This window comes from Triturus cristatus, chromosome 2_1 (genome assembly GCF_964204655.1).
Source record: "Triturus cristatus chromosome 2_1, aTriCri1.1, whole genome shotgun sequence".
NCBI lineage: Eukaryota > Metazoa > Chordata > Amphibia > Caudata > Salamandridae > Triturus > Triturus cristatus.
Window position 1 is genome coordinate 529,690,296 of NC_140581.1, and position 22,561 is coordinate 529,712,856.

Sequence of the window (22,561 nt, forward strand, 5' to 3'; positions counted from 1 at the left end):
TTCCCGTTGTCAGGGGCTAACCAGATATTGTTAACGCAACGGGTAGGATGGATAGGACCTCTTAATAAAAAATTTGAAGGAGATTGTATCATTATTAATTTTAAGTCCCCCGTTTGGGTGAAGAATACCTTAGGGAATGCTCCACCACCGTCCCCTCAAGAGTACAATATGACTCTCTTGCCATTGGGATATTTTTAGAGGCACCTAATGCTGAGTGGGAATCAGGGTAATTTAACCCACAACCCCTCTTTTTCTAACCAAGCATTATCATTAGCGCAACCATCATTCTGTATAAATGTTCCTTTACATAACAGATATCAGGCACTAAATTCTTTGGAAGATAACGACTGACTTGTGTCAGTTGTTGGAACAGGGCAGATATCAAATTCAATAGGGTTCGACGATGCCATAGTACAAGGAGCAGCATTAGAGGCAGGGCTGTCATTCTCTCTGCCCATAGTACAGGAAGTTTATAATAAGCCTTATTGTAATATGGTTGTAAATATAGATGGTGAACTGCAAGAAACAACTTGGGAGGGGCAGTCAGAAACTGAGATGACAGCAAGTGCTGCAATATTAGAGCCTTTACTTGAGGAGAGCTCAAATAATTTACACTTGAGGAGTAGGCCTGTTACAGCAGGTGTAAATGAAGGATACACAATTGTGACATGGAACGTAGCAGGTCTTAAAAGGAAACTAGATACTCCGTTTTGGAAAGATTTTATTACTTCTAATTATGATATAATCTGTTTACAAGAGACCTGGCATAGAGATCCAATTTTTGTAGAGGGATACACATCAAATTGGATTAATGCTATTGATTCCAGGTCAGGAAGGGCTAAGGGTGGCCTGATGATTCTCGTTTCCAATAAACTTGTGGAATGTAAAATTAAAAGTTGTATAACAATAGATTATCATTGCCAGCTTATGAGGCTTCAATTCCATAAGGGTAAAGACTTGCTCTTAGTTAATTACTATAATAACATTTTTAATGGTGATAGGGGGAGTGTAATCTATAAACTGGAAATAGAAATTGAGAGGGCATTGTTAGAACCAAATACACAAGCTATTATCCTTTGGGTCGGTGATTTTAATACCCAAGTGTGTCCGCTGGCCCAAACTAAAACATGTGGGTTCACAAAAGGTCATAACGTGGAGGATAGTACTGACCATTTGCACTTCCCACATGGTGAATATGGTACAGCACTAAATTCTTTTAATAGCTAAGTTCGATCTCGAACTTTTGAGTTGTACCTTGACCAGGGATAACATTAAATGCCCAACATTTACCGGCAGGAATGCCGCTACTAGTATTGACCATGTTTTGATTTCGTGTAATACTGATTATGCCAATTTATGGATTACAGAACAGGCTATTAGTGATCATAACAGCATTTCGTTAACATTATTATGCTGGGGGAAAAGACAACCAAATAACACTAAGAGTATTATTAATATTACCCCCACAAGAGCAAATGGTACGAAGATCAAATGGACAGGTGTTGACACCCAAAAAATACAAATGGAAGTGATTGTTAAATGTAGACGGGAAATAGATCACTGTCTTAGTGAAGAGTTAAATCCAACGCTTCTGATCCCTAGCTTCCTTAAGATAAACAGAAGGGACTGTTTACCAACAACTACAGTGCAACAAAAAAATTACACGTAGGATGGTTCGATAGGATTTGTACCCAGGCTTTACATAGCCTGAAGCTAGCACTAGGAATTAAGCCACGTAATAAAATACATATACAGGAATTACGTTCTAATTATAAACGGACTATTGAAGCCCGTAAAAGAGAAATGCAAGGTGAAGCATGGGATAAACTTAGTTTAGCTGCAGCAACTAATAATAGTAAACTATTCTGGGAGACAGTAAATTGCCCTTTTTTAAAAGATGATTGCCAACCAGAATTAACCACGTATGTAAATTGTAATGCCTGGATTGAATATTTTACTAACATTTTTAACCCAGATAGGATTGACAATAGTTCCTACATTGACTCTACCTGGCCCGTTTTACCCCTATCGATAAATATTGAAGAAGTATATGAAGGACTTGCGGATAGCAAAGGAGGTAAAGCTCCAGGGCCGGATGGGGTTCCTATTGATTTGTATAAGAATGAAATTAATCTATGGGCCCCGATTTTAACTAGGATTTTTAATGTCGCTGTAGAAGACCATTTCCCGTCGTCCTGGGGACATTCATTAATTATCCCCCTTTTCAAAAAAGGTTCTAAATCAGAAGCCTGCAATTACCGGCCAATATCGTTATTAGACTCTTCCATTAAGGTAATGAGTAGGATTCTGTTGAAAAGGCTCGAATCCTGGGTCTTAGACAACAAAATCCTGTCACAAGCCCATTATGGGTTTAGGAAGGGTTTAGGTACACTGGAACAGTGTGTCAACCTTGATCTGCTTATTAGCAAGTACACTTTAGTGAAAGGGGGTAACCTGTTCTGTTTTGCCGAATTAAGTAGCGCGTTTGATCTTGTGGATCACTCTATACTGTGGCGCATACTACTGGATATTGGTGCCCCTAAATAAATTGTTTATTTCTTGGCAAGACTTTATGAACGTCTATCCAGTAGCGTGCGCTATGGTACCGCAGGTGAATGTACCCTGTTTTTTAACGTTAAAAGGGGCATCTGTCAGGGTTGCGTTCTGGCCCCACTCTTGTTTTCATTGTTTATTAACCAAGTGGATGCAACCTTAAAACAGTTACCCGCAGATGCCCCCCTGATAGATGGCCAGGCTGTCCCAATTTTATTATATGCAGACGATACGGTTTTATTGTCACGTACCCCAATAGACCTCCAGCGCCTTATTAATAATTTTATATTGTTTATTAAGGACAGAAAACTTTTAATTAATAAATCTAAGACATTCGTAATGACATGTGGGAAAAAAACATCTAAGTCAAGTAAGGCCTTTTTTCTGGAGGGCACAAAAATGTACTCGGTTAAATCTTTTTGTTATCTCGGCGTAACCTTTACTGGAGATGGGAAATGGTTATGCCAATACGATATCATACGATATAAAATGAGTAGAAATACCAATAGTATTTTCAGATTTTCAACCAAAGTGGGAGCCAGAAGAATTAAAGATGTGGTTGCTATTTATAATGCCAGGTGTGTATCTTCTGCTCTTTATGGAGCAGGCATCTGGGGGCACCATTCTGAGAAGTCACTACAGCAAGACGAAAACACTTTCTTCAAACGCTTGCTGAGTGTTCCCCCTTCGGCCTCTATAGATTTGATACATCAGGAAGTGGGACTTAACTATATTTCAGACTTAGCCACCTTACGTCCTCTTTTATTATGGCACTCTATTTGGTCGAAAGAGGAAACGTTATTTACACAACGTATTATTAAAGACTGTCTGAAGTTGAACTATTGTTCCCGTATCCCCTGGTTGAGTTTTATTAATCATTGGTATAGACTTTTGTTTAATTGTAATATCTACTCAGAACCAGAGAATGTGACCTTAATTGCAAAAAGGGAGATTAAAGAAACCTTTTTAGATTATAAAAAGGTGGTACGAGAGAGACTAATTGGGAAACAACCCACTTTGATATATTACCAACAATTAAATCTTAAAGCTGGTTGTCAGGCATATCTGACTGATGTAACGAAATCCACTCATCTTTTTGTCATGACACTCTTAAGGCTAGGGATCGTTCATCATCTTGTGGCTTTCCCGATTATGAAAAAAAGCACTAGTTCTGTGTGTCCTTGCGATAATATGTCTAAGCAAAGTTGTTGTCACTTTTTAATATTTTGTAAATGTTATCTCCCACTAAGGAAATTTTATTTGAAACCCCTGTTTTTAAAATATAATGCCCGGACCATTAAAAATGCTATGAGGCTAGTTTCTACCCTGGACGGCCCGGATGTTTGTTTTTACGTAGCGTTGTATATCTTAAAAAGTATTGCTGCTAGGAAATCCATCATTCCTTAAGTTTGTATATAAAATGAACTGGTGCATGGAATACAGCGGTTAAGTAATTTGCACAGAACTGAATACAGTTGACAAGCGCCATTTTATAGTAGCCAAAATAGGAATATAGTTGGCATATGACACTTTATAGCGTAATTTGCACATAATGTTCATTGTTAGCACATGTAACTTTTTGTAAAATCTGTAGATATTTTACTATGTATTTTACTTTGTGAATGTTGCAGAGGCTGTTATAATGTATAATGTTTTTCCTTTTGTCGCTTATATGGTTGTTATTACAAACCGAATAAAGCTTTTGAACTGAACTGAACTGAAAGTATTCTAAGCTAGACCCAAAAGGTGACATCAGAAATAAAGGGATTTGGAGGTGCTGTGCCCAATATCTGTGGTAATGTTGCATTGTCGGCCATTTTGAACCCATACCACAAACCAGGCTGTAAATGGTTAAATGTACAGGTAGGAAACATTAGACTTGTGGTATTCCTGCATGCCTCGTAATCCCAGTGAGGCTGGTAACTCCCAGTACTGGCTAAAACAGACTACTCTTCATCTGATTGTTGTAAGAGCTGAAGGAGCGTAACAATTGCATCTGGAAACTTTGGGAAGATTTGGGTACACGAAAAGTTACAACATAAGGGGCTTATTTACAAGCCTCTTGCGCTGCCCAGTAGGTCACTTTTTCCCGTACTAAAAGTGACCCACTGACAATGTCCGTCCACGGGGGGCTGGGGGTCCGGCGCGTACATCCGCGGGGGGGCTGGGGTCCGGCGCATACATCCGCGGGGGGGCTGGGGGTCCGGCGCGTATATCTGCGGGGGGCTAGGGGGGTGTTCGGCGCGTATGCGGGCACATGTTTGGACGTCTACATGGTTGCTATAGTGGTTCGCTCCGTACGGTGTTTTTACCATACGGTTGTGCATTCGGACGGACGGGACTGATCGTACTTGCGCGTTCGGACTTCGGTTTCCCGATTCGTAGGTAAAACTGTCCGGGGACGTGTCGGACACTTTTTCCGAGCCGGGGACGTGTCGGGGAATTTTCCCAATGTGATTCGAATGGAGTTTTTACATACGAATCGTACTTGCCAGTTTGTACGGGACTTGTACGATTCGTACGTAAAAAAATCCGGATACGATTCGTACGGGGAATATTTTACACGGATCGGAATCGGCCCCTAAATGTGTTACAGCAGAAATGCATCACCATGTTTTAAATCATTTGGTTGGAAAATTAACTTAAAAAAGTATTAAACAATAATAGAGTAGAAATCAAAACATCAAAAGCAGGAAAATAGTTAAAACATATTTGAAAGAAACAAGAAAAATATGTCAACAGAATGCAGTGAATAGGCCAGAAAGTTAAATTAGAAAAAGAGAAAGAATAAGTGGAAGCTTTCTTGATACAAGGATCAAAACCTTCTTCCATTGAGGAGAACATTTCAAACATACTGTATACTTGAGTCAAGTCATGCAAAAATTGGAATTATATTGTAAACATAGATTCTCTTAAACTATGCATTATAATTATTTGATTTGATAGCATTTTTGAGCTAAATGTTTCAGAAATTGATCATTTTCATGCAGAGAATCTAGAAAATAGGTAGATTTTGCACTGGATTAAAATCCATCGGCTGACATAAATGTCTGCAATATCAGAATTTATGCTCACACAGTTGAGTATCATTTGATGCTGTCATCTCTATGTAAACACCTTTTTTGCTTAGGCAAGAGCAATTTGAAATATGAGTTCAATCAAGAGCTAGTATGAGTGATACGATTCCTGATTTTGCATAACAGAGTTTAAAGATGGGGCATTCACTGTTATTGCATGACTTATCTAAGACTACTGTAAAGTAGAGCAAGACGAAATACAGAGAGACTGTTGGCTTTGGGGCAACGCTCTTCGCCCACAGCCTTTCACGGTTTGCCATTGCCTGGTGGAGATATCCATCAAGGCCGTGGCATTTTGTGAATGGTTACATTGTCCTGTTCGTTTTCCCATTACATTCTGTAATGAGGCATCAAGTAGTCCTTTTGTTAGACTGCAAATAAAACATATCATGCGTCTTGTAACTTACAGCCATTGGGTGTTCTTTGGTGACATTTTAATGACTGCTTTATTGCTTTTTTGTTTTAGGTGATTTAGACTGTCATAAGGACACAGTGCTATTCGTTAGTGACCATTGTGCTTACACTTATTTTACTTTACTGTCATGAGAACATGTTAGATCTATTGCATTTCTATTTACAGAGTGAAGAGTACCCATATAAGTTTTCTTAAAGAGGTAACAAAAATATTGGTCGTTTGTGAAAGTGTCCAATGTGGAATACTTTACTATGTATGACTTCAAGATTCATTTCATGCAACACACTTTCCTCCAACTCCTTTTAATGCCATTTTATTTGAGGGGACAACTTATCTATTCTAATGCAGTTGGTTCAGCAAAACAGCTCTATTCCCAGCCTCAATAACGTTGTAGCAGAAGAAGATGCTTGATTCTGTGACTTTCTTCCTAGTACAATTGGGGACACACACAAAGTCGTCCAACTATTGCTAACACTTCCCCTAACAAACACAAGACATGTTGTCTTTCCCGATATGTCTTTCTACCAGAGATATTTCAAACTATGATTAAGCATCTTACCACTGTGGACACTGTTTTCATCTTTGAAAAAATAGTCAAATCTTCTAAATAACTATCTCCCTCGGAAATAAATGGATGAACGTGGTGCCAAAATAGTCAATAACCAGATACAGTACATATGATAGTGAAGTTTATGTAAGAATTCTAGGAAATGTAATTACGCATAACTGACACCAGCTATGATCAGGGTGGACTACGGATGCAAACGTGTGGGATATAACCAGGGACACAGATTCATGAACATACATGGGGTTATAGAATTGAGATCATGCACCCTTTGGATAATGATGACATCAGAAGACTGAACCCCAAATGCAAACCCTACCCTTAGCACGACACCAGTTTCCTAATTGCTTCAGAGGACATATTATCGCAAAGGAGTGGATACGCAAGTAAATAGCGTTGGTAAAGCCCTCAAGTCCTGTTTCTGCTGCTGCCCTCACACTCCTGAGAACAGTGATAAACAGGCCAGTGCCAGGAGTGTCCCAAAGCAAAGCTTGGGCACCAGGCGCAGCTGTGTAAACCCCTAACTGACAAGGTTTGAGATACTGCCCTGTCAAAACATCCATGTCAAAAGTAACATCCATGTTAATGATTCTCTGAAAATTACCATAAATGAATTAGGTTAATTAGGAGATTTTAACTAAGGATAAAGTACTAAATTATGAAAGCAGTTCTTGATATTTCATTTTTTTCTTGGTAAACACAAACAAACTATGTGTAGTGAATAAAAAAAAAACTAAGAGGGAGATGTGGTGGCAGACAAACGAATGAACTAACGCCATTTGTTGGATGGTTCAAAGCTTCATACTAATCGAATTTGAAGAAGGTGTTATCTCAGAATGTGTTTTAGTTCAATTCCACATGTAATATCCTTAGACATTAGGGTTTATGCTATTTACTTTCTATATTAGAGCTAGTAGTAGACATATGGTCTTGGGGAAAGGATTCACACCCACTGAGTAAAATCTTGGGGAATGGAGAGCAATTGTATTAATACTGCAAGGTAATTATAATTCTGTGCATTGTATAAAGCAACTTCTGTCACGTTCGTGGCAATCCATCTTAGGATACTTAATTATCCACCTCATAGCTTCAGGTCACCGTCAGAAACAGGATCCTTAGAAGTCATGCCATGCTGAAGATTGCCAACTGAATAAAAACAAATCCCATTGAAACATTTCTTCTTGTCTATGGCCCCCAAGAACTGGAATGCTGTTGCAGCACATAACAGGCAAGTCTCCCCTATATATTTTATCAAGAGAGGGGTTCCACAACAGTTCCTACATAAGCTTATAAATTCCATGAGAGATCAACCACAGAAGATGAACATCACCTTGTTCAACCCGCTGTCACACTCCTCACTTGACTGCTGACTTTTTAAAATTGTATTTGAAGTTTATCTTGTGTAGATTATTACTTATACTTTAAAATATGTGCTCACTAGTTGAATAAAATGAATTAATAAATAAAACCTGTAATTGGCCTTGAACTTGAAGTTGTTGTCATCTCAGATACTTAGCTCTCCAATGTATGTGTGTGTTGGTATTTGTAGAGCACAAACCTAGCTGGAGAGCAATTGAGCACCTAACAGGGGAGGGCATAGCTCCAGGAAGATACAAATATTAGCGGAATGTTCAAGGGTAGACTCTCATGTTAGGGTAGTTCTCCTGAAAGAGGTGTGTTTAAAGCTTCTTTTCTACGAGTTAAAATGTCCTTTCTTCCATCAAGACTTCACCCCTCGGAGCGTTATACAATCGAGGCAAGTCTAAAGGACCCTGACATCCCATATGCAGGCTTATGATCACACTACACTAAAAATGTAATTAAAATAAATAAATAATGCTGCATAAAAACAAAGTTGAATTGATGTTTTTTAACCCAAGGCAATGTGTTGGTGTGTGTGAACATGCAATTGTTCACAGAGGTGCTTGGAGATAAGCACAATATGGCACACTCACAGGCCCACCATTTTGGAGGACTTGCTGACACGGATTTATGTCAGCAGTGCTACTTGCATGCTAATCAGGGTTGGTCTGCCAATCTATCTGTATCTAACCTCATGGTCATGCCCTGTGCTTGGTCAGACCATTACCTACTTAAATTCTCACTTGTGGACCTGGTCCTTTCAAAACCACTCTCCTACCACGGGAATTCTATCTAGGGATTGGGCCCATGTCAATATAGACTCCTTCTGCTGTTCATTGGCAACTACTCTACCTAATATAAATGCCAACATAAACCAACACTAGTAAGGAATTGCAGCTTGATTAACAGAAGCCAGCAATACGCATGCCTCCTCCGGAAAGCTACACTGGTTAGTAAACCACGATGCGTCAAAAGGGTTTACAGAAGATTTAAAACTTGTAAAACTTGAACTCCGATAAGTCAAATGAAAATGACAGAGGATTCCTCAAGATGCAAGTTTATCTACTACATCTAAAATAAAATCAAAAAATTATTCATACAAGCCAAAATCTGCCTTTCTTTTAGATAAAATTATAAACTCGGCAAATAAGTCAAAGGAAATTTTCAGATTTGTGTTCAAATTATCAAATCCCCAAAGAGTGAGCGTAACGAACCAGCCTACCCAGACTTTATGGTATGTCCTCAATTACTTCTTTATCAATAAGTTTAAAATAATCAAAGGCAGTATTCCCTCAGCCTCTTTCCCCGTGGCAACTTTGTTAATGACAGGAACCCAAACATAATGTCTGAGCTGCCTACTATCAGCAAGGTGTGCCTCATGGAACTGCTGACTTAAGTGAAATTGCGCTCCCTTAATGACATCTGCCCTCTGAAGGTTCTAAAAGAAGTCTTCTCCCACTTTCCTAACTCAGCCACATCCCTCCTTAATAAATCCTTGAGCCAAGGTATTGTCCCCAGCGTTTTAAGGAGGCGATGGTGGTTCCATTACAAAAGAAAGCAGGTGATGATCCACATACCTTGAAGAATTAACTCCCTATATCTCTGCTACCTTATTTAGCAAAAGTTTCAGAGGCACATGTTGCCAGATGCTTATGCTCCTTCCTATAGAAAACAGATTTCCTTGACCTCCATCAAGCATGCTTTTGGCCAGTCCATTCTACTGAAGCAGTCATCTTCTCAGTGATAGACAACATGAGGGAAGAAGCTGATAGGGGTACCACTAAGGCATTGCTACTCCTTTATCTCTTGGCTGCCTTTGACACGCTCGACCATGAACCTCTGGCTGACCATGTCGGAGCCACGGGCAAAAAGGGCACAGCACTTGATCGGATTGTCTCCTTCTTGAAGGACTGCTTCCAGAAGGCCCATCTATCCCCCTTCTGCTCTCCTTAGGTCTGGCTTACCTGTGGAGTACCCCAAGGGTCCTCTTTGTCTCCCTACCTTTTCAATTTGTGCATACGCCCCCTACTGTATTCCTGAAAAAAAAAAAGAATGTCAGAATTCACAACTATGCGGACGATATGCAATTGCTTTTTACTCATCAGAATCCAAAATAGCATTCCGAAATATAATGTTATTTATCTGCAATTGGATGAATAGTAATCAACTCAAATTGAACTCTGACAATGCAGAGATTGTCATAACCAGTAACAAGCATGACTTGAGGAACCCTTCTTTCTGGCCAGCCTCAATGGGTACCCCCCTCTCTAGCCTAAGAGTTCAGTTAAGAGTCTAGGAGTTCTTATTGACAAGAAACTGTCTATGGAACCCCAATTAGAGGCAGTAATTTCTTCCTGTTTTTGCAGCTATGCAAATTTTGAAAGATAGGTGAATTTCCTGCCGTTAAAACTCTCATCCAGGTCATTATCACATCACTCATTTCGAGGATAGACTATGCAAACGCTTTTTACATGGGCCTTCCCAATGGCCTCAGCTGTAGACTACAACTGGCGCAAAATCAGGCAGCCAGCTTAACCTACCAATAGCCTAGAAAGTCCTACATAACCCCCATAATGAGGAAACTACACAGGCTGCCAGTAGAACAGAGATCTGTAGGTAAGACTGTCTGCCTCATCTATAAACCTCTGTACTGCAGCAGCCCAGCTTTAATTTCAGCCCGTATCCAAAAATACACATCTACCCGTAATTTTAGATCCACTCACTTGAACTTCTTACTATCCCCTCATATAAAAAGAAGAAACTTGGCGCATCCAGATTCTCTACACTCGCACCTGTATCTGGATCTCTCTTCCACTGGAGATTAGGACAACCCCTCTTACACCAGATTCAGGCAACTTCTAAAACCATGACTCTTTAACAAGCATATGACTAAACTGTGAGCCGTGTGTACTCTTTCTGTTCCCTAACGCCAAGACACAGACTTTTGTAAGCACGCTCTATAAGTGCTAGTAACATAACCACGGCCTACCTTGTTCTCATAACTAGTCCGCCCACATTTTTAGCCCATGTACATTTGCTTTAGTAATCATTGATCCCTTGTCTTAAGCAACGTGGCTTGTATGGGCCACCAACAGGAATCCACCAGATAATGTGTATAGTTATTTTTAAGTAGTAAGCAAACATTCCGCGATATCGGACACAGCTTGCCTTCCCTGCGTCTTCTGTCAAGAAAAAATATATACACCATAAAACAAGTAGGCATAGATATGCATAACATAGATATGCATAGATAACTATCTTATATTAGAAATATTAGAAGTTTTCTATTCATATGCATGTTAATGTTATGCACAGATATGCATGAAAATCCATATGCACAGATATGCACATCGCATAGGATGTTGAAGGCAGCTTAGAAAGCTTGTGTAACTGTCCAGACTTGTGGGAAGTGCAAGGGTGCAAGACATCGCTCCTCAATGGTCGAAATCACGCCAAAAGTCCAGGATAAACGGCGACTATGTACATCAATCCCATGTAGAACCAACACCAGTAGATGTATCTGTAGCTGGCCTGGCTCTGGCCCTCGTGGACTAACACTAGACACCCCTTAGAGATTCGAGAAGTATAATAATCATCCCTGCAATGGTATCACAATGGATCACGAATTGAAAAAGAAAGCAAAAATGTACATTCCAACTTGGATTTTGTTGTTGTGATTGTTGTTGATGCAGTAGATCGTAAAGAGAACTCGACGTATTTATTTTTTATTTAATTCCTTTGATGTGTTCAGATCAGGCTAATGTAAGTTGTTTTTTTATTTTAAAATAGATTGGTACATTCCAGTGAAAAGATTATTTGATTACAAATGTTCCCTAAGGCCGAGAAAGAGTTCAAATGAGGGACAAATCAGCTCAACTTAGATGTAATTTGCACATGAATAAATCTGAAAATCAGGCACCCCCTATTCTTTCAACTAAATACCATTTTTTTTCCATGTGTTTACTTAAAACTCCTCCTACAAAGAACCGTACTGGAAGATGCTTAGATGATTCCAAACACATTTCAAAAATATGAAGCGAGTTTAATATATGCACGTAGCGACTGGGCTAATTACATGTTTTTTTCTCCTTCTGAAGTTATGATAAAGGTACTAGATAGAGTGCCTGGATCTGAAGAGGCATTTTATGGATATATGATTGTGATTCTATGTTATAAGGATAAAAAGATGCGGTTTAGGAAAACAAAGATCTTTGTTTCCATGACAGCAAGCACGACTTTAGAAGATGTTTCCTCTTGACATAGAAGAAAGCCAAGTGCAATTGAACTTTCTATTTTGATCTGTTTGTCTCTTGCTAAGCCAATTGGTTCCAACTGAATCCAATATATTGGACATTATGAGAAAAACGCCGACTGCTCCCCCTCAAGTGTTTTCTGCTTTCCTTTATTGATTTTTTTGCAGAATGTACTTCATTGTATTTTGAAACAGAGTGATTTTTTTGTTCAAGTGGCACAAGTTTGTAATCAGGGTACTAATTAAAATATTTTCTGAAGTTAGGCACATGCATGATTTTATGATTCGCTACATTTGGTGTTTTTGTAAAGTAATCATACTAGGTGTTATGTGTTAAAGGCAACTGAATTGCTTCTTTCAAGAATGCCGCAGTAGGCGCAACTACTCAAATGTTAAATTAGGCCAGCTTTACCCCACCTTGAGCCTCACCAAAAGTTACCCGTTAAATTGCAAGCCCTTCACAAACACCTGCCAGTGCATGGATCGCAATTACAAGTGGAATGACATTTTTCACACTCGGTAAATACGGAGTACCATAAATCTGGCACCCTTCTTAAAATGTTAGCAGGTGAAACCTGCTGGAATTTAACAAGAAAAAAAGGTTCGGTACTCATCAGATATGCAGTCTTCACTACCGAAAGCACCAACATCCAGATATCTTTCCCCCAAATTTAATATAAAACACAATTATTGCATCCTATAAATTCCAGACACATGCGAGGTGGATTTTTATCAGATCTGATAACTATCACATCTGACCAGGCCTACTTGTAGTTAGGCCTCTTGAGTTAATTTCTTTATTATTGACATAAATTGTGCATTGCAAAAGGCAAAAAAAGTAAATAAAGAGGAAAGCAAAACAAACAAATGACTAGAATATTGGAAAAAGAATAACCTCACAAAAGTACAAATTTGCAAAACAGCATCTCTAGCTCATGGTCCGATTCCGATGATCCAACAGTGGCGGCTGCTCTGCTAAGGTGGAAGAGCTTCACCCTAATTCTGGTTGAACAGTGGAACATTTAAATAAAATGATAATAACAATCTGTTGTTATCATTTTATTTTACTTTGCAGACTCCAGCCCTGTTGGCGCGGGGTGGGGCTGTACGCCCCGCTGTCAGAGGGACCAGGGGGGTGGTTTGCACTCGCTCCTTAAGTGCGTATGACGGCTTGGCCAGTCCTCTGGGGTCAGTTAAACAACCATGTGCACTTGACATGTTCTCCGCTTTGCTGTGTTGCTCAGCCCAGTGGAGAACATGCCCAGCCTCGTAGATGCTGCCAGAGTGGCCAAACAGTCCACTCAGACCACTCACGACGCTGCTCCTGCAGCATTGTGATTGGTTGGGAGTGTCGGGAACCTGGGTGCTTCCGGTGCTGGCAAGGACAGAAGAGACATGTGCGGCAAAGGTACGTTTATTTTTTATTTCTTATTTTTTTCATCCTCCCGCCTCACTACCCCCGTTCTGAGGCAGCCGCCACTGCTAATAAAGAGAAGATTGCTACTTAGTACTGACAGTGTGTGTTTCATTGGGTAATCCTAAACTGTTGTCACCCATGTATTTTTTATTACACAAGCATCATGTCATTTAAATCTATATTTTTGGTTCTGTTGTATGTCCCATAGCTTTTGCTTTCTCCTGTTTACTCTTTTTCACATAATATTGTCCAGCGAGATAGTAGGTTAAACAGAAAGTGCCTTGAAGGAAGTGTGAAACTAAACATATGCCATGGCAGCATGTCCTGTGTAACTTTAGAAACTATAAGGAAAATATGTTGAACTTGTGTCCTTCAGCATGCAAGAGTGATTTTGCATTGCATGTGCTGTTAACTAAATGGGCGGTCAACTTGATGAACACTTGTTTACACCTAAAGTGACATCTTACTATCTCTTCTTTCCTCTATTCCAAGTAGTACCCCAGGGGGTTAAATTACAGCAGTCCCTTCTGGAACCTGTTTCTCAAGATCAATTGCCTACATGTTCCTTGTTTGATGGTATTATGGCCACCAAACCTAAAACAAAGTAAGATTCATATCAGATCTCAGCATGTATGTAACTGCACCTCAGAGTACTATTTCCACCTAGCCACTCAAACCATTCAATATAGCACACAAACACTGAGCCCAGAGACATTAATCAGTGATAAACGGCCTGATCTCATACTCTCATACTAGGCTCCTTAGAGCTTGTCTACTTTTTTTTTTTAGTAAGGCCATTCCCTTCTGCACAAGTACATTTTGATTGTTATTTTCCGTCTCAATGAACACAAAAATCATTTATGGAAAAAAAATTACTTTCTTAAGTAACTATACCCATATGTGTGAGCTACACATCATCCGCCATTTAAATTGACAGGTCATCATTTCATCATCAGACATCGAGGTCCATATCTCCACCACACTGTTTGATATGTAGAAGGCCCTAAAAGTTTGTACCATACCACCCACTTCATCACAGACAAGGTCTATCCCGTCCTTTCTCATTTTACTGGATTCTTCAGCAGCCTTTGGCACCACTGACTGTCCAGCTCTCAAGATCCTGTGAGAGCACATGGAAGTTTAGAGACACCAAGGGGAAGGGGACTCAGGGCGGCCTCATCTGTTTTATTTTCGAAGATGTCCAGGTACCCGTTCCATTACAGTGGGTGTGAGGTCGCACAGTGGAGTAGTTGTATTGCGCGTGGGCTCTCGAGTTCCACATATGCACCTTTCTTTAAGTCCTGCAGCCTGTGCCCTAATGAGGGAGAGGTTGAAGACATTCAGAACATAGAGGGCCCGATTCACAGAACTAACTTAAGACAAAATCCTAAACTTACTACCATTTTGGTATTCACAGAAGGCACTTACTCATTTTGGTATTCACAGAAGGCACTTACTCATTTCGGTATTCACAGAAGTTAGGAGTCCTAACTTTAGGACTCCTAAATGCCTTCTGTGAATACCGAAAGTCTTAAAATTAGGATTTTTCGCAGTTTAGTAGTAGTATAGTTAGGACTCCTAACTTTAGGACTCCTAAATGCCTTCTGTGAATACCGAAATTCTTAAAATTAGGATTTTTCTCAATTTAGTAGTCCTAAGTTTAGGACTCCTAACTTTAGGACTCCTAAATGCCTTCTGTGACTACCGAAAGCCTTAAAATTAGGATTTTTCGCAGTTTAGTAGTAGTATAGTTAGGACTCCTAACTTTAGGACTCCTAAATGCCTTCTGTGAATACCGAAATTCTTAAAATTAGGATTTTTCTCAATTTAGTAGTCCTAAGTTTAGGACTCCTAACTTTAGGACTCCTAAATGCCTTCTGTGACTACCGAAAGCCTTAAAATTAGGATTTTTCTCAGTTTAGTAGTAGTATAGTTAGGACTCCTAACTTTAGGACTCCTAAATGCCTTCTGTGAATACCGAAAGTCTTAAAATTAGGATTTTTCTCAATTTAGTAGTCCTAAGTCTAAACTTAGGACTACTAAATTGAGAAAAATCCTAATTTTAAGACTTTCGGTATTCACAGAAGGCATTTAGGAGTCCTAAAGTTAGGAGTCCTAACTATACTACTACTAAACTGCGAAAAATCCTAATTTTAAGACTTTCGGTATTCACAGAAGGCATTTAGGAGTCCCAAAGTTAGGACTCCTAACTTCTGTGAATACCGAAATGAGTAAGTGCCTTCTGTGAATACCAAAATGGTAGTAAGTTTAGGATTTTGTCTTAAGTTAGTTCTGTGAATCGGGCCCCATGATTTGCTGTTTGGCAAGTGCCAGAGCAAGGTTGATAAATCTGTGCATATTGTGAGTGCACTTTTTGCACTAGGTCAGCTCAATAGGCAATGTGGTGCCGCTTAAGGTAGCTGCTTCTCCACCCTGTTGGATATATTGGTCATAATCACCTCCCAGTAATCCAAGCTAATTGGGCAATGCCATACCATGTCAACAACTCAACATAAATGCCAAACAGTAACACCATTGAATGCTTATTATAAATAATAACTTTCGATCAGGGTTCCAAGCTATCATCAATTACAATTGTAATGCTTTATATGTAAATGAGTTACATTTTCATATGATTTGTTACAATGCAGATTATATTCTTATGTTGCTGATTCTGAAAACTTGAGTGGATTTTACCATTTGGAAGGTCAATGCATCAACCACACTAAAATACCTTCTGTGCCCAACGTTACAAAACAAAGAGTTAAACCTGCGCACTAGGGATCATAACAGTCAAACAGCACAGCCTTAACTTTGCTAACACAAGCACCCACACAGGACAAGACACACACCATAGCAAGCCTTTGCCATGAAAAACAGAAGCAACATTGTGATGCAATGAGCTGTCAGAAATTTACCTGCAGCCACTGTGACTGGTCGCTGCGTCCAGACGTCCAGGCGTTCACCTTGCCTTGCTTGTCCAGCCGTGCTCTGCGAGGTTCCCAGGTGAACATATCCATGTTCAGCGTTTTGAAAGTGCTGGACGCAGAAACCTGATAATCCTGAATATGTCCTGATTTCATTCCCAGGGGCTCTGAACAGCCTGAAACAAAATTTAAAAAGGATCCATTATAGGAATTATTACATTGACAGAAGAGTTGTATTTATTTTTTCAAGGCTAATGTTTAATATAATGCTCTAGCTTCCGCTGAGTAAAGTCCAGATTAAATTTCCTGTGTTGGTGAAACAGATTAGATGTCATGAAAACTTGCTCTGTGTAGAATATAATAAGAGAAACAATTCCACACAGCAGAAAGGTCTTCAACACTTCTATGTCTGGGGAGAGATGACTAGTGCATGATCTAATTCATGGCTATTTATTGAAGCCTTTTTGATAAAATCTGATCAGCGAGATCGGCAGTGCAGGGAATGTGATCTTTTTAAGGTGTGCTTGAACTGAGGGGAAAATCTGTATTGGAACCTTCAGATGTGTATTACCCATCCATTTGAAGTTTTAAGTTCAAGTTTATTTCAAATTTGATATTTGTCTTGTCAAGAGATCAAGATAGGTATATATTACAACACTGACATTTGTCATTCAAAATCAACCAGTCTGCATTTAGAGGAAAAATGTAAGAATCTTATGACCACCATATGCTGTTGAAGGATTATAAATGAAGGAAAAGCTTGAGAGGTACATGTTACAATAAAAATCTGATGTAAATGATAACATTTAATGTTTAATAGCAAGAGACAGATGAAGATAACATTTAGTTTCATAAATATCCTTTTTCACAAACAGGATAAATATATTGCTTATGATTAAGACCTTCCCATATCTCAGCATTAATCTCCAGAGGTAACACCCCACCTCCAAGTCCTAAAGTTTAAGAAAAACGACGTAGAGAGTGCTCATGAAATATCATCTTATTATTCAACAACATAATCTATTGCTATTAAAACTACATCAGAGCTATTTGTGCTGCAGTTGAGGGTTCCAATATCAAACTCTATAATGAAATTACTGCAATTGCACAGCTTTGAAAATGTAATTGGAAAGTGTATTGTCAACTGGTCTATTACCAATTTACTTTAAGCTGTTATTGACATATCTCAAACAGAATAATACATCCATTATTATAATGATTTAGGCGTACTTCTCTTCTTTGACATAGTATTAGGAATCTAATTTCTAAAATAATCTTGGCTAGAAATGCAAATTTTTCCAATTTAATTTCCAGCATTGCATGCTGTAAATTGTATTTTGAGTGTTCTGTGAGCTTGTAGCTGACCCTCAAAGAAGATAAGATACTTAATGTTCAGTCAGCCATTTCAGTTTTCACAGCGCACAGACTGTGCTCAGAAACCATTTGTTCACTGTTTGGAATCAAGACGTGCTTGAGAAGCAGGTGGCAATATCAATAATTCAATACAGTTCAGTGCAGTTCAGAAGGAGACAGTGTAATGTCTAGACAAAAAAAATCTAAAATGCAAGAATGTTTTCACTGGGAATCTATGAAGATCAAAAACTAGCTCAGTCAGGACAAAATACAGTTAATCGTACAAGAAGGATTCGAGGATGGATACTATAATAAAATAATGATAATAAAATAAGTAAATACTAAGGGCTTATTAAAGTTGTAAATTGTTCAAGAAAATATTGTTACATTTATAGAGGTCACAAGTCTGATGAGGCTTTGGAATTAGTATCAGCTTTAAGGGGATCAAGAAGATCTGAAGCAGAAGATGTGGCCATTGAACATAGATTTTGGGCTGAAGAAAAGTTCTGTCTACTGGTAGCTGGTTGCACACAATCTTTGTTGACATCTCTGATGAAGGGGCTAATTACAAGTTTAACGCTCCTGACCAGTGGTGGCAGTCCAACCACCGCCACAACATGGGACCGCCTGCATTATTACGGCTACGGCAGTCGGAGCGTGCATTATTATGGCATCGGCAGTCGGACCACCACAAGACCTCTGGTACCGCCGGGATCAAGGATCCTGAAATACATTGGCGGTCCTGCAGTTGCCATGCTGAGCATATTGTGAGTTGCCATTTCACTGCCCCTTTTACGGCAGTGAGCCCGCCATGAAAAGGGTGGCCGGATGGTACCAAATGCCCCCCTGGATTTGCACCCCTCTTCCTGCACAGTGTGGCATATACCATGCAGAAAGGATATATATGCCACACCGTGCAGGAAGGTGAAATCAGCGCTCTGACTGTGGTGGTCTGCATGATAGGCTCTACTATGAGCCTAGCAGACTTCCGTAGTCAGACCACCGTAGGACCGCCCACAAAATCAGGATTTAACTTCTAATCTCGCAGGTGGTCAAACCACGGCTATGGCGGTGTAGGACCGGCAAAGTCGTAATCAGGCAGAAGTCTTCACCTTTAAGGATTGGATCCACTGATAAAAGAATGAGAAGATGAGGAATATGCTGTTAGGAGTACTGAGCCAGAGTGCATAGACCTCATAATGACAGAATGTTGTTATACATTTGTCCATTTGAGGGAATTGAAAGTCCATAGCGCAATTGCTTTTGCAGGCTACATATGCTCAAGTTATTTATTATGTCATGTTTGAGAAATGGATGTGTTTTAATTATGCATGATATTAGCTACGACGACATGAGTGCCATTGCACCCCCCCATGTACCATTGTGGGGACATTGCAAATTTCCTGTTCCCCCATAAAATTACTTGTAAAACAACTTAAACATGTGTGTTTTTGATGGCGTTTTTAAATGAGCACTGAGGAAAGCAGTGTGCGGAAATGCATTTGCTCAGAAATAAAACAAACAAAAGTCCCGTGAGTGGTTTGAACCTGTTTTTGGAGCTGTAATGATTTATGTGACTCACCCTCATGTCTGCGAGAGATACCCGTCCTGAGTTTGGCAGCATTGGGTGAAACTGGAGCATGTATATATATAATCACTGAAAAAACCATAGGTTTCACACACGTTATAGTTAGGAATTAGCATTTAAAAAACCTTGCAAATTCACTTAAAAAACCCTAGGTTTCACACAGGTTATAGTTAGGTGGACATTTCAGTCGTAAAAAACCAATGAAATTCCCCGGTTATAGTTAGTTCAGATAACTATAACTCGCGCGCCCGCAATCCACTGCTCATGACGTCACATATTACATCACTCATGACATGGTCAGTGGCATCACTCATGCCCACTCATTTTTTCTCGGCCCCCGCTTGACGAATCACCCCGAGACTTTCAGGGTAGGAGCTGAGCGGAGCGGTATACAACCTTTACAACGCAACTTTTACAACGCACTACACTTACAACGCATTTTTTACAACGCAACATCCACTACAACGCATTCCATTACAACGCAGGACACTACAACGCATTTTTAAAAACTACCTTTACAACGCATTCCATTACAATGCATACTACCTTTACAACGCATACCATTACAACGCATAATATTACATTAAAACCCCTACACTATCCAACACTTACCCTACTGTTGCACCCCCTGGAGTTAGAATAGTAATTTTTACCCCTATACTATCCAACACTTGCCCTACTGTTGCACCCCCTGGAGTTAGAATAGTAATTTTTAACCCTATACTATCCAACACTTGCCCTACTGTTGCACCCCCTGGAGATGGAATAGTAATTTTTACCCCTATACTATCCAACCTTGCACCCCCTGGAGTTAGAATAGTAATTTTTACCCCTATACTATCCAACACTTGCCCTACTGTTGCACCCCCTGGAGTTAGAATAGTAATTTTTACCCCTATACTATCCAACACTTGCCCTACTGTTGCACCCCCTGGAGTTAGAATAGTAATTTTTACCCCTATACTATCCAACACTTGCCCTACTGTTGCACCCCCTGGAGTTAGAATAGTAATTTTTACCCCTATACTATCCAACACTTGCCCTACTGTTGCACCCCCTGGAGTTAGAATAGTAATTTTTACCCCTATACTATCCAACACTTACCCTACTGTTGCACCCCCTGGAGTTAGAATAGTAATTTTTACCCCTATACTATCCAACACTTACCCTACTGTTGCACCCCCTGGAGTTAGAATAGTAATTTTTACCCCTATACTATCCAACACTTACCCTACTGTTGCACCCCCTGGAGTTAGAATAGTAATTTTTACCCCTATACTATCCAACACTTGCCCTACTGTTGCACCCCCTGGAGTTAGAAATAGTAATTTTTACCCCTATACTATCCAACACTTGCCCTACTGTTGCACCCCCTGGAGTTAGAATAGTAATTTTTACCCCTATACTATCCAACACTTACCCTACTGTTGCACCCCCTGGAGTAAGAATAGTAATTTTTACCACTATACTATCCAATACGTACCTTAAATCCAATGTAATATTATGCGTTGTAATGGTATGCGTTGTAAAGGTAGTATGCGTTGTAATGGAATGCGTTGTAAAGGTAGTTTTTAAAAATGCGTTGTAGTGTCCTGCGTTGTAATGGAATGCATTGTAAAAAATGCGTTGTAAGTGCATGCGTTGTAAAAGTGTGCGTTGTAACGACATACATCCGAGCGGAGCGCCCCATTCGTTTTGAAAATTTCGCGAAGATTCGTCAACCGGCGCCAAAGTTATTCAAAATAGAATTTTGAGATTTCCTATGGAAACACGGTCCTAACTATAACTATCTACTGGCGACCGCCAGTAGATAATATATATATACATATATATACATATATATATTTATATATATTGTGATCAAGACCCTTTACTGGCTGAAACGTGTCATGGCTGTAGAGGTCTCAGGGAAATAAAGAGTACATTTTGCTGCACTAATCTGTGGTCCATGCTTCATTGTCTCGAGGAGGTCGTATCTGCTGACGAAGTATATGCTAATATTATATATATATATATATTACCTACTGGCGGTTGCCAGTAGGTAGTTATAGTTAGGACCGAGTTACCATAGGAAAATGGCAACATTCTATTCCAAATAACTTTGGCGCCGATAGACGAATCTTCGCGAAATTTTCAAAATTAATTCTTTGTTGAGATCAGCTCCTATGTTGAAAGTTGGGGGTGATTTGTGAAGGGGGGTCGAGAAAAAAGGGGGGTCCCAAAACGTGTTTTTTCAATGTTAATTTCTATAGGAAACTTTAGACAGGGCTACAGGTCGAACGGGTGAACGGAATTACCCCAAATTTGGCAGGGAGAAGGGTCTTGGTCTAGAAAGCATGCTTTTGTTTATTTGGTGTAAATCCGTTCAGTAGTTTTTGAGAAATATCGAAATTTACAGATATCGATATTTGGGAATTCTGCCATCTGATTGGCTGAGGTGTTACGAGCACGAGCTTGTTGCTGATTGGCTGCGAGCGGTGCAAGCGGTTGCAACTAGGAAGTGTTGGCCGCAATTTTGTGACTCTGTTGAAGTGAGTAAGGTGAAAAAAGAGGGAAAAAAAGGGGGAAAAAGTGAGAAATAGGAGGATAGGAGCACTGTAACTTCTGTGGGGTGTTTAGGGTGTGCTATAGAGGGGGTGCGAAGCGAAGTATATACCCCTACCAGTGTGTAAGTGGTTGGCTACGGAAATTAAGTGAGGTAATGGGTAGAGTCTGATGCGGGTAAGGTGAACTGGTGCGGGACTCTGGGATTAAAGCTTGAGCCCAAATTGTGTCTCTTATGCTGTGAAGTCATGTGCCGTGGCTGCTGCACTACAGTTGTGGAAGTAGTGTCAGGATGTGTTTATAACTACTAGGACAAACTACTGACCCGTACTGGTATGAAAGTCCTGGGGTACGGAATATATGTGAGGTATTGTCCAGAGTCTCATGTTGCTAAGCTGAGCTGCTGCGGGAGTCGGGGATTAAAGCGTGAGCCCAAACTGTGTGTCATCTGCTGTGACGTCATGTGCTCTGGCCGCTGTGCCACATTTGTGCAAGTAGTGTCAGCTTG

General features: G+C 39.8%; 1 protein-coding gene across 1 annotated transcript in view; it reads right to left on the reverse strand.

Annotated features, from left to right (window-relative positions):
- EDIL3 (EGF like and discoidin domains 3) overlaps window positions 1-22,561 on the reverse strand; it is a 1,529,327-nt gene that overhangs the window by 303,446 nt on the left and 1,203,320 nt on the right. The window contains exon 10 of the mRNA XM_085632425.1: window positions 16,560-16,744. Within this exon, the coding sequence (XP_085488551.1) occupies window positions 16,560-16,744 (185 nt within the window). The remainder of the gene's footprint in view (window positions 1-16,559; window positions 16,745-22,561) is intronic.